A 17,754-nucleotide genomic window follows, 5' to 3' on the forward strand; every position below is an offset into this window, starting at 1 on the left:
AAAAAAAAACCCTGTTTGATTCCTAAATTAAACTTTTATGTGATTCTAATCTGGTTTTCCAAGTCCAAATTTTTGATGGTTTTCTATTACTGGTAACCATCAATAATTAACGGTAGCCATCAATAATTCCATCATGAACCATTATATTTTTGATGGTAACCAACATAACTAACCAACACCCCAATATAGGAATTCGGACTGATTTATGATGGGTCAACACAAAAAAGACAAATTGTTTTGATAGAGTATTCCAAACAACCAAGAAGAAATAAAATTAATGAAAGAAATACGAGAGAAATAAGAGAATTAATGAAAGAAATAAGAGAGAAGATTGAGAAGAAATAAATGTATAGTTGGTACCATCATGGACCCTCACGAATGATCATGGATTGATGGTCCATGAGAATCAAACTTCTCTTGATGGTTAACCGTCATAGAATTAAAGTAGCATTTTCAATCATGGAATGATGGATGTTTGTGTTGGCATATCAAAAACAATGAAAACGTCATGGAAAATATTGGATGATGATGACCATCAAAAGATGTTGGACCATCATGAATGACGCTGAAACCAGCATGAACCATCAAAATGTTTTGATGGGACCATCAAGAATTTCGACTTGGGTACACATCGCCTCTGTTTTACTCGATGATCAAACACTGACCTTGATGTTCTCAGTTCTGCCTTTCTTAGTCATTGTGTTTCTTAGATAATCATAGCATTGTCATTTTTCCTTGCTAAAATATTAAATTGCAACTTCGATTGATATACTTTTTTTAATTTCATTTCTGACAAGAATTCTATTATTGAATTGAAATGGTGGTCAATATAGAAAACCACGATAAATATAAATACTATTTTACAGTCATATGTGTCTACTCTTAGTCACCAACGCTTTTTCACCATTCTGTTTGCAAGTTGCTTTTACCGCTGACCAGGTGGCCGTGCTGTCAGCGTGCCTGACCTTGAAGTCAGTGGCTGCGGGTTTGAATCCCTCTCAGGGCATGGATGTGTGTTCTCTGTTGCGTAATGTGTGAATGTAGCTCACCTTATGAACAGGTGTCTGGGGCAGCGTGGCGTGGGTAATGTTACTCGCCTCTGTGACTTTAGGTTTACAGGTGCCCACTGGGTAACGTTAAAAATGCAACACTTCCGGCATCTTCCGAGGTGAAAAACAAATGTTCAGTGCCTACCGTAAAAAAAAGCATACTTTTAGCTGCAATGACAAAGAATCAACCATATTCATAAATTTAACTCATAATATTCTTAATAATATTTTATAAATTACTAGGAGGCTCCGCCCCCTGCTCGCCAACCCCCGAGAATTGCTACGCAATCCTATGTGGTTCACGCCGTGAACCATGGCTCGCTGCGCTCGCTCGCCAATGAACACAATGTTCTTGCCCAAAGACATAATATATTATCATCAAAGACATAGTATTTTATCATCAAAGACATAGTATTGTACTTATGTAGAAGAATTCTACCAATGTTCTTATTGGTTTTTAAAAAAGTATATTGGCTATTTAGATTGTACAGTCCGCAAAAAAAAAAACGAATCACCCTGAATAACTTTCGTTCTAATGATCGGATTTTCACGAACTAAGTGTCAATCTTAATGGTTCCTGGGGGTGACCTCAAATATGCTAATTAATTAGTGCTAACTATTAATTAAGTTACGAAATCAGACACAAAAACGTACTTTCTCTGAATAAACATGCATTTTTTTTTACATATTTGGATTTCTTATCTTCAAAATATAGGGGGTAGCCGCAATCTGGGAAATGTGGTCCCCATAGTTTGGTCAGAAGAGCGATTCAAAGTTCGTACCCCTTAATGTTAATTTCGCTTTTTGCGTTTTCAGTCATATTTTCAAAACTAATGAAGCAATTCAAAAAAAATTGCACCCACTCATAAAACTCATTTACCCAAAGATAATTTCATGCCAAAAATAATTTTTAATAATTATTTATTATTTTTTATTATTTAATTAAAGTGATGATGAAAAAATATTGAATTATACGGTATGAATTTTTTTATACCATATTAATCTACATATTTTTCAATTGAAAAATCTAAAGTTTCAACTGTTTTTATTTATTAGAAGCTGAGAAAAATTAAAATTAATTATTTTTAAAAAAATAATTTGGCGACAATAAAGAAATGATTAAATGGGGCGATTAATATTAAAATGTGATAAACTTGCGAGGAAGTTGACTTCGCGCGCGTAGCGTAAAATTTCATTCATATTTTTTTCGCTAATAATCGTTTGCTAATCTTTTAATTTTTTTTGATTTATCACTATAAAATACAATGTTCCTTTTCAGTCGCTTAATAATTTATTTGCAATTTAGTAAAGAAATTTGAATAAAAAACACTTTATTCAACAAATGTCTAGTTTTAAAAAAGCGTGCTTCTGATAGAATACACCAGATTGTGCTTATTTAATGTGATTATTTTTTATTTTTTTTATTTTGTTTTTCAATAACTGATACAATTTTAATAATATACATACGTATGCATAGATTTGGAATTATATATTTATCAATTTCTTGAATATATATTTTATAAATATTAATAAAAATACGTAGTCAACATTTTTAAACATCTCTCACAACATCGCAAATTTCTCAACATCTTATAGGGTAAACTAAACAATGAAGGAACACTTAAGCTTAGCTTGCCTTTAAAAAAATTCATAAAAATTTCAAAATTTGTAATTTTAGCTAAATGATGGTTTCGACATATTTGTTATTAAATGCAAATTATGTAAAAAAAAGTTAGATAACTTACATAATATTGTTTTAAGCTTTTGGTGGTTTAAATCAGTGCTTCTTAACCTTTTTAAGCCGCGACCCAAATTTGAGAAATATGTTCATGTCGCGACCCAAAAAAAAGTCAAAATTAGGCTGAGTAAGCCACAATGACTTCTTCTAGGAGATGTTAGTAATACACCAAATAATAAGTAATACCAACTTTTTTGGTTCGACTCAGCGCGACCCAAGAAATATGCTTCGTGACCCAATTTTGGGTCGCGACCCATAGGTTAAGAACCGCTGGTTTAAATAATAAGTAGTAAGATGACCAAGTGAAGGAACAGTTCTTACCAGTGAATAAACACTAAATTTTCCAGAGAATGAACACTTAATTTTGATAATGTTTAATGCTCGTTAGGAATCCATAGACCACAAAAATGTCTAAAAACAAGATTTTTCTTGGTATTACGACATATAACCATAGTTAATGTGGAAAATTTTACTTTTTTTTCAGTCATGGAATGGAAAGTAAAATATGTTTGAATACATAATTTTAAAAAAATGTTTTCATTTTTTTCTCACAGTTTAATAGTCCGTTCTAAATTATGAATGTTTATCATTGTGTAATCTGATGATGTTTTTATTATTATTATAATTCGATCAATTTTTTGTTTAATTTTTTCCTCATATTTTTTAAGCTTTTTTTTTAAATCTTTTTAAGTATTTTTTTTCTCTTCGTCATGAGTAATTTATATCTTTTTCTTTTGATTTAACCTTCCTCTTTTTTCCAAATTTTTGGCCAATGTAAATGTATCTTCGAAATTTCTTTTGATTTTCCAGTTCCATTTCCAGAATTCCTCACTGGATAATAAATGAGAAAAAGGAGTTTCGAAGTTTGAGTAAAACCCATCTCTCATTGACTTAGATCTAGTAGTTACTTATGAAACCAATCGTTTTTGCAACTAACAATGCCTAAAGAGGACTTATCTCAAAATCGGTTTTCAAGATACTTTCATTATTAATGTTAGTTGTCTCAGCTTCAGAGCCAAAATTTGATTATACAATTGTTCTTTTTGAAATAAATTCTTCAATATTGAGAAAAGCGCAGGCTATTGGATATTTGGGAGATTAAACTTTTCTGTCAATGATCCTTCAAAAATTTGCAACATAACTTGTGAGATTTCCTTCTCAAGCTTCTGAAAAAATAGCGCATCGTTATTCTCGAAGCATGTGTTTTGTTGATAAGTTGTCTTGCTCATTAACTCTTGGTGTCTGTTTTGCATGCATTTGTTACAGTCAACGTTTTCTACATCGAATGAAAAAATATCGCATTTCATAAAAGCATTTTAACTTCATCAGTTGATGCCTCAAATCTTATTTAAAAATGGATGTAAAATTTTCTAGACATATTGTTTTACAATTCTTTTGTTTTCAAGATCTAACGAGATTTCCAAGAATTACGTAGAAAACTAAACCAGAAAATTTGTTTTGAGGAACAAAACTTGCTCAGTTTCAAATTGATATGAGATTTATACCTATCCAGAAGAAGCAAAATTAGGAATTTGATTGCATTTTTAATTAGCCATGGGTAGAAACATTTGCAATATATTTGTAAAATGTTGCTGCGGTCATCGTTTCATTTCATGAATAGCTTTTTCCAATGAAATATGTAGCAGGGACTGATTCTGTAATATCTCTACGAATTCTTCTGTAAGGAAAAACTACCAATGGAGGTACTTTTTCTTTCCTAGGTACTTTAGAATATAAATCCTTATAATTTTTAAGGCCGCAGATTTTTTCCGTTTAAGGGCAGTATTCAACTCTTGTTTCATTCGCATTGTAAATGCAATCACTTTATAAAAGGATGCCAGGGCTACTTCCCTCCTAAATATTCTCTGAAGATCTTAAAACCAGTATTTCGAATATTATTCTCTAAGGGAAGTTTTGCCTTTTGAAATTATCTTCGCATTACACTGAGTTATCGGTGGATGTCACCTTAAAAAAACTTCACCCATTTTTCACCTAGATAATTGTCTTTAAATGGATTTTTCCTACCAGTTCCCGTTAGGACATTAAAGACGACAATAGGATAATAATTTAGCTAATTATTGGCACAAAATCCTGCAAAGATTCCATTCAAGCTTTTATTATTATATTTAGTTGTTATATTTAGTTAATAAACATAGTTTATTAAGGAGTCTAAGGTATGATGTAATAACTAATCACTGCATTTAAAAAGATAAATAATAAATTAATTATTATTATAATTCTTGAAATAAATTTAGCAATTAAATTTGCATATTTAAATGAAATAGTTATAGGAACTTTTCATACAACATTTAACTGAATTTTAGGAGTCCTCTATGTCGCTGAACTACTAATTATCCAAGTAAAAACATATTTCACACATACTATTCATTCACTGGGAAATCTATTCTCAGTGAAGGAACATGCCTGTTCCTTCATTAGTTAGAAGTTGTTTTTTTTTATTTTTAACATAATTTTGATTTATAATATGACAAAAGGTACAAGAAAATTAAAATTTTCCTTTTATTTTCATTAACTTGAAAAAATCCCAGGAAAGGAACACTTGTTTATACATTGGTTTTTCATTGTTCTGTAATCCAGTTAATAAACACCCCCTAATCTCAGTACTTGCTTATGTTATGATGCTTAAAATAAATAAAACGTAACTTCAATGACCATATTTTGAATTCTTCTTTTCACAATGAAAAGAAAAAGCATTATTATATGCAATTAATTGTAGTTTAAACGGATATCAACAAACACTGACCTTATAATTTTGTCAAAGAAACAAGGCGTTGAACAGATACTAACAAATTCAAAACTTTTTCCAGAGATGACTCAAAGACCAGATAACTAAATGCATTGTTAAAGGACTTCCTATTGTTAGGTAGTAAGCTACTCTTACCAATCAATCTAAATTAAAACGTTTAAAATCTTATTTCTAAGAAATATCTATGAAATGCTCCTTCATTTGTTGGTTTACCCTATATCATCCTAATCTTAAAAGAAATTTCCGGAAGTGTATCGCAGAACTATTTTACCAACTATTTAATAAAATTTTAACATTTTAAAATTCTTATTCTTTTCCATTTTACGTTTATTATTTCTGCATTAATATACTAATAATTTTTTTAGAACTTTAATTTAGATTTTCTTTAATTTAGGTTTCCTTTTCAAATTATAGTCAAGTTTTTTTTAAAGAATTATTGTCTGCTAGCTAAGAATAAAACCTTGTTAAGAAATTAAAAACATTCAGCTGTTTAAAATTATTTAATGCAAAACAGCTGATTATTTACTTAGCATACTATTTTTTTGAAAAAAGAATATAAACTATTGATTGTCTTCTTTTTTTTGTTTCTTGTGACTTCAACTTAGATTATCTAAAATAGTGTTGATGTTTTATAAGTCACTACAAAGTGGATAAAGATACCGAACAAAAAAAGCTGTGGAATACGTAAGCAATTTTTTTAGTGTCTTAAAATATCTCAGTATCTTAAATGTCGTCCTACTATCTTAGTTGTGAAATTAAATTTTTAATTATCTGACCACGTGTGATTCGCTAATTATTTCATTATATCATTTACTCTTTATGATACCAAGTAGATTTTTTTTCTGATAATATACTAAACTATTTTGTTTAATTTTTTACTTTAGCATGATTTCCAAGATATTATTGTAGTATAATTTGTTATAAGGAAAATGCCTTATTTTGTTAATCAGGAAATACTAAAAATTGAAATTTGTAAGGATTCCGAAGCTGTGCACACAATACACAATTTCCGACCTTATTTTAATAAAAAAATTTAAAAAAAAAAAAAAACGTTGCAAGTAGGCTAACATACTTTTTACAGAAACTGTGAAAACTAATTTTTCCTATATTTCGTCAAAAGAGGATAAGAATGATATTGCTTCAAGGGACCTACTCAATAATTTCGCTATTTCCAGAATGAAATCTGTTTGATCGAAACATATTATTCCTTGAAAATTACACGAGGGAAAAATTAACTTTTATTATTTATCTAAGCTTATTCCATTTATTTAATGATAGCGGTATTAAGGTTAAGGATATGCGTCGGAAGCTCCGTTTATTATTATACTATAAATGCATTAAATCATGTAGCTTGAATAATTTATTTTAAGTAAATTATTTAATAATTTTAAGCAAATAAGGGTGTAAAAATAAACTCGATCGAAATACTCCGAAAGTATACCCTGAAACATATGTAGAATAAACTTTGGAATCGATATATAAAAAATACCTTTTCAAACAACCTCGAGTAGGACGGAAACGCTAACTTGTTTTAAAACGTTGTCCTTGTTACTATTTAATTTCGATTCCTGGTACTAGGGGACATTCCATTTTCACATTCGACTTTTGAAATTTCAATTGTAAACGGAATTTTCTTATGACCTTAAACTAAAATGTTAAGGCTTGCAGCAAAAAAAAAAATTTTTTTTTTGCTGCATTAATTTTTTTACAATGTAGTGAATTATTATTTTTTCAATCTAAGAACCTGTGCCTATAATATATGTAAAACTTATTTTAATATCGAGTGAAATAATTTAGTATGTTGTGTAACTAAATGGATAATCCCAAGAAACTGAATCGAAAATACACTGGTTATCATAAATTAAGGAAAATTCACAAAAATCGCGATAACTCAAGAAATTACACATGGAATTTTATGAAACTTACCCACAATATACAACACATAGTAAGGTATTAAACAACATAAAAAGAAATTATCAGACATTAATAGTAGTATAGAAATTAGCACATGTATAAAATAAACAAATTGGAAGTATCGGTTTGCAATAGAAAAAGTACCTTTAATATGGAATATGATTGCCTCTAGAAGCAATACAGCACAAACAGCGATGTGTGATGCTTTCAATTATGCGGTCTATCAGTTCAATAGGAAGTGAGAGCCATTGCTCTTGTAAAGCAGTTGCAAGCGTGGCAAGGGTCTGAGGGGGCGGATTGATGGCAGATACACGCCTCCCTAGAGCATCCCAAACGTGCTCGATAGGATTCAAGTCCGGGGATCGAGCTGGCCACTCCATGCGAGTAATTGTTTCCTGTTGAAGATAATCATCAACAATGCGAGCTCTGTGTGGTCTTGCATTATCGTCCTGTAACAGGAAGCAATCACCAATTGCCCCGGCATATGGGCGCACATAAGCATCAAGGATGTTGTCTCGATAAACCTGAGCATTCACGGTTCCCCTTGGAAAGACATGGAGGTATGTGCGCCCTCCTAAGGATATGCCTCCCCAAACACAGACACTGCCTCTTCCGTATGCATCTCTTTCACGGATGTTTGATGGATGATAACGGGTCCCAGGTTCTCTCCATATCAAATAACGTCTACTGTCACTTTCTAGACTAAACCTGGACTCATCCGTAAAGAGAACAGGCCTCCATTGATCTGACGTCCAGTGGACATGTTGTCGGGCCCACTGCAAACGGTCTCTCCTATGGCGTGATGTGAGCGGCACGCAAATGGCTGGTCGTCTCGCATACAGACCACCTTCGTGGAGCCTTCTGCGCACAGTTGACGTTGACACCAACCTTCCGGTGGCTGCAGCAAGAGAGGATCTAAGATGTGTCGGAGTAGCGGTTCTATTCCTGCGTGCAATTAATGTCAAATATCGGTCATCGGCACTGGTCGTAACAGTTGGCCGTCCTTGACTGAACCTCCTAGATGCCGAATCTGTGGTTTGAAATTGCCTCCAAAGTCTATGAACCACAGATGGACTCACATTTAGCCATCTGGCCACTTCTGATTGACTCTGCCCTGCCTCTAGTCTCCCGATGGCTCTCCATCGTAGTTCTTCAGGCAAATGATGCCTAGAGGTCATTATTACGAATTGGCTATCTCAGATTTTCAATGTCGCAATCACAGTAAAATTTGTGTGCTTTCTCTCAAACTTGGACTTTTATGCTCCAGGCAGATGACGTAAGCCGAGTGCAGCGCCACTAATTTGCATATTGCAATTTTACTCAGCTACTCTTAGTGGACAACATATGCAAATTTTGCACGGTTTGGCTTACTTTTGAAAGAGTTATCGCTATTTTTGTGATTTTTCCTTAATTTATGATAACCAGTGTATAAAAACTTCATTGATTTTAAAAAATAATAGATGATAATAAAAATAGACATGTTTTGAGCGTCCAATAATAAAAGTCACAAGTTATCCATGCCTGACAAGTCTTGAGAATGGGCGATTATATTTGAAAACTCGAAACATGTCGACTTTTACTTCCCTCTTCATATGTTTTGAAGCCAGTTGAGTTTTTATCGCCAATTATACTGTTTTACATTTGGGTCTTGTCTTGATCATTATTTTGATAAGGATTTTACACTAGTTAAAGTAAACATATGCATTTTAATATTTTATCAGGATTCATATGGTCTTTAAAAATGTAAGAACATCAATATTGTAAAAGTTATATTTAACTTAAAAATTAACATTTTGACACCAGATATTTTGAGTTAATGAAATTAAATATTTTATCTCTTAAGTTTTTGTGCCCCCATTTCAGTATCTTAAGGATCTTACGAGCTCTGTTTAAAAAGAGATCATCAGATATATATAAGAAAGCAAAAATAACCATAGTAGCAGTATTTGGTGGTAAATGTAGCTTATCGTAATTGAAGAATATGCTGTGCGACATTTTATGGTGAATTTGCGAACGTATAAGTTTCAGAATGTATCGAAACATGAGGATGCTATTTGCTAATCATCTTTATCCAAAGGAAACGATGTAACCTAAATATCTAGTAGAATGAAGCGATTTTTTAAGCAATGAATCCTACAATTTGCAACATATTATTTCAATATCTTATTCTTAAACATAACATATTTCAAACTTTTTAAAATGCCACTAAACATTCAGCAATTTCTTGAGTTATAGAAAAAAGAAATATCGTAAATTATAGAAAGCCTTGTGAATGTGCATTAGAATTATTATACAATCTACATTTTATTTTTCAAGCACTTTTTTTTCCTTCAAATTATCTTGCCTAGAAGACTCGATTAAAACTGTAAAAATGATTATCCCTAAAATTTTGTATATAGCTATAATAAGTTATGCTCATTTTATTTTAGTATAAAGTCCTCAAATAAATATAGTAAAAACAGTGTAATCTAAACAATATCAGATAAAAAGTTCATGTATTTAAATTCTAAAAACTATCATAAATAATTTATAAATCGATTCAAATTTACTTTTCAAAGGAGATTAAAATAATATTTTTTTTGCTTTTTGGACAGAAATCCCCTAAAAAAATTGTTTATGGCCTGAAAACTTCGAGATATTTTCTATTAACAATAAATTAAGCCCCTCCGAGCAATCACTGAACATCATTTAAATTTTTTTACTATCAGAGTTTGGTTGCGTAGCAACCTAGTAAAATTAAGCACTCCTCTTTTGAATTAGTCAATGGGTTATCTTAAAATATTTATTTGCGCAGGCGACTTTTTTTGGCGGTTTTCTGGACTATCGCCAAATATATAAACATTTATTGCGGCCCAATTTACCACCCAATTTTTTTGAAATTTTATCTACCCCCACTAATTCAAGGGTCTAGATTCCAAATATGTAAAAAAAATTATATGTTTATTCAGAGAAAGTACGTTTTTGTGTCTGATTTCGTAACTTAATTAATAGTTAGCACTAATTAATTAACATATTTGAGGTCACCCCCAGGAACCATTAAGATTGACACTTAGTTCGTGAAAATCCGATCATTAGAACGAAAGTTATTCAGGGTGATTCGTTTTTTTTTTTTGCGGACTGTACATGGTGAAAAAATCAAAACATTAGCTAAATAAGAGACATATTAGCAAAATAAATTATCAAATATTGCTTCACTAATATTCTGCATTTTAAAACGTGAAAATTCAATGCATAAATAAACGCGAAATTTAAAAATATTCAATGCATTCAATACAAACACTTAAACGTTTTTTAGACGTTTAGGTAGCTTCCAGTAGAAAAATATCAATTCAACAGCGGCCTTTTGAAGCATTCTCACTTCAATTAATTCCTAATTGAGTTTAAATTAAATATTGTCATGTTTTTAGTGCATGAATCTGAATTGAACAATGTGATAATGCTCACTCTGGTTATTGTTATCTGGTTGCTCAGTACGTGCTCTTGCGCGCCGAATCCAATCAATTAAAAATGAAAACTGTTGCCAGCGCGAGAAAAGAAATATCATCGGTTTTATTGATACATACATACGTACGTACGTATTAGCGTTTTATATAATAAGATAGATGTTTAAGCTTATTAACGTTTCTTTTTCATAAAAAGTAACTTTTTTCTTTAATTATTTGCATATTGTTTGCCTAACAAGAATGAACTCTGACAAGTATGACAACAATTTATAATTTATACGCTGTTTTCATATTTGGCGATGTTTATTTTAAAGAGTCAAAAGATCTTAGTATTAAATATTTATTTTGGAAAGTATATACATGCCCGGCATGTGGGGAAATATTTCTGGTTATATTTCACTCCAATTGGCTATTTCTTTCATCATTTTTATTTTTAGAGATTAACTAATATTTGACGAGTACTGTTATAAGCAAAAATTTACTATTTATTACTATTTATCTGTATTTATAACTATAATATTATATTTTTGTCAACTTAAACCGCCATATAAAACCTACAAAGCAAAAAAACATTAAAATTTAAGGCACTAAGCGACAAATTACTGAATGCTTTTTAAAATTCTTGTACGCAATTTTCATACACCATTTTAAATGCTTCAAAACTGTAATTTTGTCTTGTAATTTTGTATTCAGAATGCTTATAGAATTTTGTATAGGTTAAACCATTTCAATTTTAAATAAGAAATACATTATGTTATGGTCCTGGAAAATTTGCTTCCCATACAAAATGCATGTAAATACTTAAGAAAGCATTCTGTGTAAACCTTGTCAAATTATGACCAAAGAACTTAATATTGTCCTCCTTAATATATATCTAGTATTAATGTTTAATAGAATTATAACTCCAATTATTTTCGCGTTTTTTTTACAAAGATTGCCATCTATTTAATCAGAAAGATTTACAAACATTTTTTTTGAAAATTTTCCCAGAAATAGCTAAATATTAATAGCAGTAAATTAAAATAAAACTATCCCACTAATTAGTAACGGTAAACCTAAATAAAATTTAAGGGTACCGTTTCTAATTAGCATTGACTTACTCATCTAACTTCCCTTCAAGATTTTTATCTTGGGTTAATACTTACAAATTAATGATAAAGATTAGAAAGTAACTTCTCAACTAAACGTTTGGACGATTTTTATAAACTAATATGGTATTTCGGTAAAAATTTTATTGAAATAAATACATTTTATACCTTTTCATTTTTAATTCTCAAAATCTTACCAATTAAATACCTTTTAAGGATGTCTTTGAATTCTTTTTGGAAATTAGCTCATTAAACTGCTAATGTTATTTTAATTTAAGAATATGCAGGCAAATATTTATTTTAATAAAATTTGTATAAATATTTGATTTTTGTAAAAATCCATCTTCGACGTCAATTAAAATATTGAAGAAATGATTATTTCATCTTCAGTAGATTTTCCTCTTTTGATGTTATGGTTATAAAAATATTCTAAGTCGTCCTACAAACATAAATAATAAAGTAATGGTTTTATATGAGTATTTTTCAATGACTGAAATATGTTGCTGATTTAATCGATTCAAGTAATAGTGTCATTGTTGTGCAATTATGTTATCTAAGGAATTGCTATAAATTGACAGGTATGTAATAAGCATATCGCTGATTCAAAACTAAAACGACACATCTGCAAACGTGTAATGTCTGCAGATGTGTCGTTTTAGTTTTGAAGCAGCGATATGTTCTTGGGTAAAGAATATAGAATAGACCATTTATAATTACAATTTATTTTAAAAGTGAGAATTTAACTCTACTTTTTCCCCTGTGGCAAACTTTTTTCAAGCTATCTGCGACAAAACTCTCTAGCACTAATATCTTTCTTCAAGATACTTTTAATAATAATAAACATATATGTTACTAATCTTATACTATAATGCGAGGAATGGTTGCCAAGTCGAAAATCGCCCCAGAATTAATAAACTCCGGTAAACTTGGGGGTCTGGGGTTTTTGGCCACGAGGAATCGATTGGCGCCGGTTTTGAAGGGCTACGGTCGAGCAGTTCGGAGTTACAGATAGGATATTTTCAAACTTTATTAGTTCGCCATAATGGATATAGATACTTTTCTCCACTCTTATAAATGTATGCTAATGCGAACCTTACAATTGAAATATTAATTTTCGACAACTTAAACCAATAATATACGAAGGAATTAATAATTTAATTGTAAGGTTCGCATTAGTTTACATTTATCAAAGTGGAGAAAAGTTTAACTTTTGTGTTAAAATCACCGTCAACAAAGTCCGACATTTCAACATTCATCAGATTTCAAGCTACATTTTCAACATGCAGAACGCACCTCTACATGAAATTCTTCAAGGAACCGGAATTTTGGAACAACAAGCGATCAACTCAATTCTACCCGCAAATGGACAACTAGAAGATACCGTCATTGTCAGAATGCTTCTCCATTACGCCGAACAAGCTTACCCGACCGTCAAAGTTGCCGTACTTCACCCTGAATTTGTCGCACGCTTCTACGTTACAACAGCGGATGGCGCTTATGAAGGAATGGCTCTTCTCAACGATATCAGCGACCAGAACAAGGCTTCCAACTATCTATACGGCGTTCAACAAGGATTCGACGTGCTACTCATTCCCATTCACCAGAGAGCTCAAATGGATAGAGGCGAGCACTGGATGCTAGGAATTTACGAAGCAAGCTATGGAGAACGTCAACTATTAGTCTGCGATCCAGTCGACAACCCGCTGCCCATCGATGCTGTTTTGAGAAAAATACTGCGACACGTTTTGAATACCGTTGTTACGAATGAAAAGCTGAAAGGATGCATCGTGAAACCTCGCAACGCTTACAACCACCAAGATGACGCGTCTTCCTGCGGAGTTTACATCGTCTTTTATGCTCGACAATACCTCTCTCATCGACGCCTTTTCCTGGACAAGAATTTTCAAGAAGCGGATGAACGGAAGCAAATTTACGAATTCGTTGTGAACAGTGACCAATTGAACATGTCGGGACCATCTGAAGCCGCATCTTTCACATCTTCGACCAATATGCACGCTTTGAATATCCAAGACCCGATGATAACGCCGTTGCGCCCGACAAGAGCAGTCAAGCAGCGTAGCAAGGAACGAATGTCGGATATATTGATGGAACTTAATGCATCTCAACGAGTAAAATACCGCAAACGAAAAAACGAAACAATGAGGGGCCGCAACATTCGCCTAGAGGAACAACGCCGCCGTAATGAAAGACTCCGTAGAGCTGATAATACGAGGAACATTGAACATGCGCGTTGATCCCGAAGAAGAAGAATTCGCGAAATACCTGCTAAAGCTCGGCGACGGGGAACTCGAAGTGAATGAACTCGGCGAAATAGAAGTCCCAGAAGAAATTCGCTCTGGTGGTAACCTCATCGATGAAATCTTCGGACCATGCCTTTAGAAGTGGGAACTACGAAGCAATGAAGAATCGCGCTATTCTTGCACCTTTGAACGACGATAAGGACAAGATCAACGAGCAGATTATCACTATGCTTCCAGGCGAAGAGAAGACATACACAAGTTTCGACTCGGTAAAGGATCAACATGACGGGGGAATTCAATTCGCGCCTGAATTCCTGAACTCGATCAACATCGCCGACTTGCCTCCACACAATCTGAAGCTCAAGAAGAACGCCATCATCATGCTTCTCCGAAACTTGGACGTCTCTGAAGGAATTTGCAACGGAACACGATTGATTGTCACCGAACTTTGCAACAACATCATCAAGGCTAAGATCATCACCGGTGAACACGCAGGCCGACAAGTACACCTTCCAAGGATCACGCTCGACTCCAGCAAATCACAGCTTGGCGCAACTATGCAACGGCACCAATTCCCAGTTACTCCAGCATTCGCCATTACGATACACAAGTCACAAGGCCAAACATTCGAATTCGTCGGCGTGCTTCTCCTCACGACGGTCTTCGTGCACGGAATGCTCTACGTCGCGTTTTCAAGAGTCAAGCGTCAAAGTGTGTTGAAGGTCCTGCTGCCTCCTGAGAATCCAACCCACACCCGAAATGTCGTATGGAAGGAAGTCCTGAACAAGAGAAACTCACCAGCCGCACCTACCTCTCCAACAAGAAACTACCTGGACAACATGGAAGACTTCGCAATCGATGATTAATGTTTATTATGTTTATGCTGTTATAGGTTTATAATATGTTTCTTATATATGTATATATGTTTGGTTTTTCTAAATAAATTTGTCAAAAATATTGAACTTCAACACAGTTCAATCTTTACACTGCTCACTTTGTACCATTTCTTTAACTGTATAATTTTTTGTTATCAATTACATTTTATTTCCTATGACTTTTCAAACTTTACCTTTGTATAGAATAGTTCCCTTTCCAAACTCTAACTTTGTTTAGATAGTTTACAATGGTGCACTTTAACCGGTTATCTTTTCACCAATGGTTTCACAAATTTTCTTATGGCATGTATTGTTTTGATAAATCACAATTGAAAATTTAAATCTTCGAGTTAGCTTCGATACCTGTTTTCTCCGAGCGGAGCTCGGTCACCCGCTGGTTTAAAATAATAAAAGCGTTGTGTTTACAAAAAAAAATACTATATATGCTTTTTTAATTGAACGTGGAATAACTTTTCATTCTAATAATATGGGTGATATTCTAGCATTTTATTGGGGTGGGGGTGGAGAACGCACTAATTATTTCCTTCTTCGCATTTTGTAAATAGTCATCACAATAAAAAAAATAATTAAAAATCATGATATCCGTAGTAGTTATTGCCGAAAAAAAGATCGACGACAAAATACTCAAATGCGTGTTTCGTTTCGAGATTAGGTTGTTGCATTAAATAATATCGCATAAAAAATATCGGATTTAAATATTATGAAGAAATCAATAGCAATAAATGCCGAAAGTTCGATAGAATCATTCCTTAAAGAAGTAAATTCTGAAATGCGCGATTCGCATTTTCATATCGTTTGAAATTTATCGGGATAGTTAAAAACCACGTGAGAATCAATATTAATAACCGCCGAAAATGCATTACAACGATTTACGATACTATCGGCATAAATTGAACACGTCAAAAAGTGATTATCTGAATCCATGATTCAAATATTACGTGTAAATCTCTGTTGAAAAGAAAATTAGAATTTTATATTTTTCAAAAGAAAAATCTTTCTGCAAGAAACGTAACGTTTTGCGACAATGTCGCCGTGTCGCAGCGATTCTGCTACAGAGCGGTTTTCGATGTTTAAATAACGTATCATTTTCCACCTCCGTTTATCGTATACATGTTGCCACTTTCATTTTAGTTCTAATCTTCCTAATTGTTAGAATATTTCCTCGTTTTCGTTTCAAGCATTTAACCTTTAACCCCCGTCTTTTTGAAAATTTTGAGCATGACTTCTTGATATTGCTTGCTGTCAATAATGGATTTAACGCATCTATATTCAGCTTTAGCTGAACTTAATAGATTGTGCTGTCTTATTCAAATCCTTGTTGCTTTGCAACAAAAATTGCTTTTAACTTGCGCCGTTTCGGTTTTGAATTCATTTTTAAACCTAACAACCAAATTAACTGCCTTAAGGGTCTTATCTTCCTTGAAAATCTGTTACCTAATACTTTTCCAATTTAACTTTGGTTACCTTGGGGTAAACCAGACGCTTTTAAAAATTTAGACTGAAGGAACGCTATAAATATGTCTGTAGTGTGTCTACCACTACAAAAATACAATTCCAATTCACTAGTATATAAGACATGTTAACTTGATTCTATGTTGGGGTATCTTTCCATAAATGAAGGTTGACATTGTCGATGACTACTATCCCCACGTTGGTGACCTTCGGACGTGATGTGCCTTGACAGAAACTCCAGCTTCGATTTGAACACGCCTGCTACAATGTATGGTCCCCATTGAACAATTAACTTGTGACTGCGACAATGTCCACCTCTTCGCGCTGTTGCTACTCAGTCTCGATCACACACAACGTCGGCCTATATTCACTCGACTGCTAATCGCAACACCGGAGAGACCACAACCGTGAACTTAATACAGCTCTCATGATCAGCATTTAAAAGTACGGTGGTTTTAATACAGCTTTCCCGACTTCTCACCAAAACAGCAATAAATCAACTAGTGGTGTCCGTTCATCGAATTCTATCAGACAAAATTCTGGTGGGGGAGTACTGTAATGCCATCTACCACTACAAAAATACAATTCCAATTCACTAGTATATAAGACATATCAACTCGATTCTCTGTCGGGGTACATTTTCATAGATGAGGGTTGACATTGTAACTACTATTTCCGTCCGTCATGTCCGTCATGAAAAATTTGATAAAGCATCTATTTCATCATATTGTTGGAAACATGGGTATAATTTCGCTAATGCCGAAATTTTGCTTGGATATGCATTTCGTACTGAATTGTATCCCTGGGCTACCATGGTTTCTGTTTTCATTGGTTTTGGGTCTCACTATCATTATTATTTTTATTTTCCGTTTACAACATTTTTTAATGATGGAAATGTCTTACATTTGGTTTATCTTGTTTGTTATCTACTGACGAGTCGAGAAAATGTGCTCCCATTTCTTAGCGCTCGAAACACATAGACTATTTTCACCTTTATAAATTTTGAAGCAAGTGGAAAAGTACTTGCATTATCAAAAATGTAGAGAATTTTAATTTAATTTACTCTAGTTTTTATTTTAGAATTTAAGGAAGATTTTTAATTTATTAGAAAGAGCTACATATGAAATATGAGTAAATATTTAAAAA

The 17,754-nt window shown here is 32.8% G+C and overlaps 2 protein-coding genes across 2 annotated transcripts in view; both read left to right on the forward strand.

Moving 5' to 3' along the window:
- LOC122268427 (adhesion molecule nephrin) overlaps window positions 1-17,754 on the forward strand; it is a 161,471-nt gene that overhangs the window by 42,470 nt on the left and 101,247 nt on the right. The window lies entirely within an intron of this gene.
- Window positions 14,374-15,126, forward strand: LOC147812762 (ATP-dependent DNA helicase PIF1-like). The gene has a single exon (XM_087158526.1). The coding sequence runs from the start codon at window positions 14,374-14,376 to the stop codon at window positions 15,124-15,126; it is 753 nt and encodes a 250-aa protein (XP_087014652.1).

The sequence above is a fragment of the Parasteatoda tepidariorum genome, chromosome 3 (assembly GCF_982258835.1).
Source record: "Parasteatoda tepidariorum strain Cologne lab strain chromosome 3, Ptep-v5.0, whole genome shotgun sequence".
In the NCBI taxonomy this organism is placed as follows: Eukaryota; Metazoa; Arthropoda; class Arachnida; order Araneae; family Theridiidae; genus Parasteatoda; species Parasteatoda tepidariorum.

Coding starts and splice junctions, on each gene's coding strand:
- LOC147812762 (XM_087158526.1), top strand. CDS start 14,374: ATGAAATCTTCGGACCATGCCTTTAGAAGTGGGAACTACGAAGCAATG.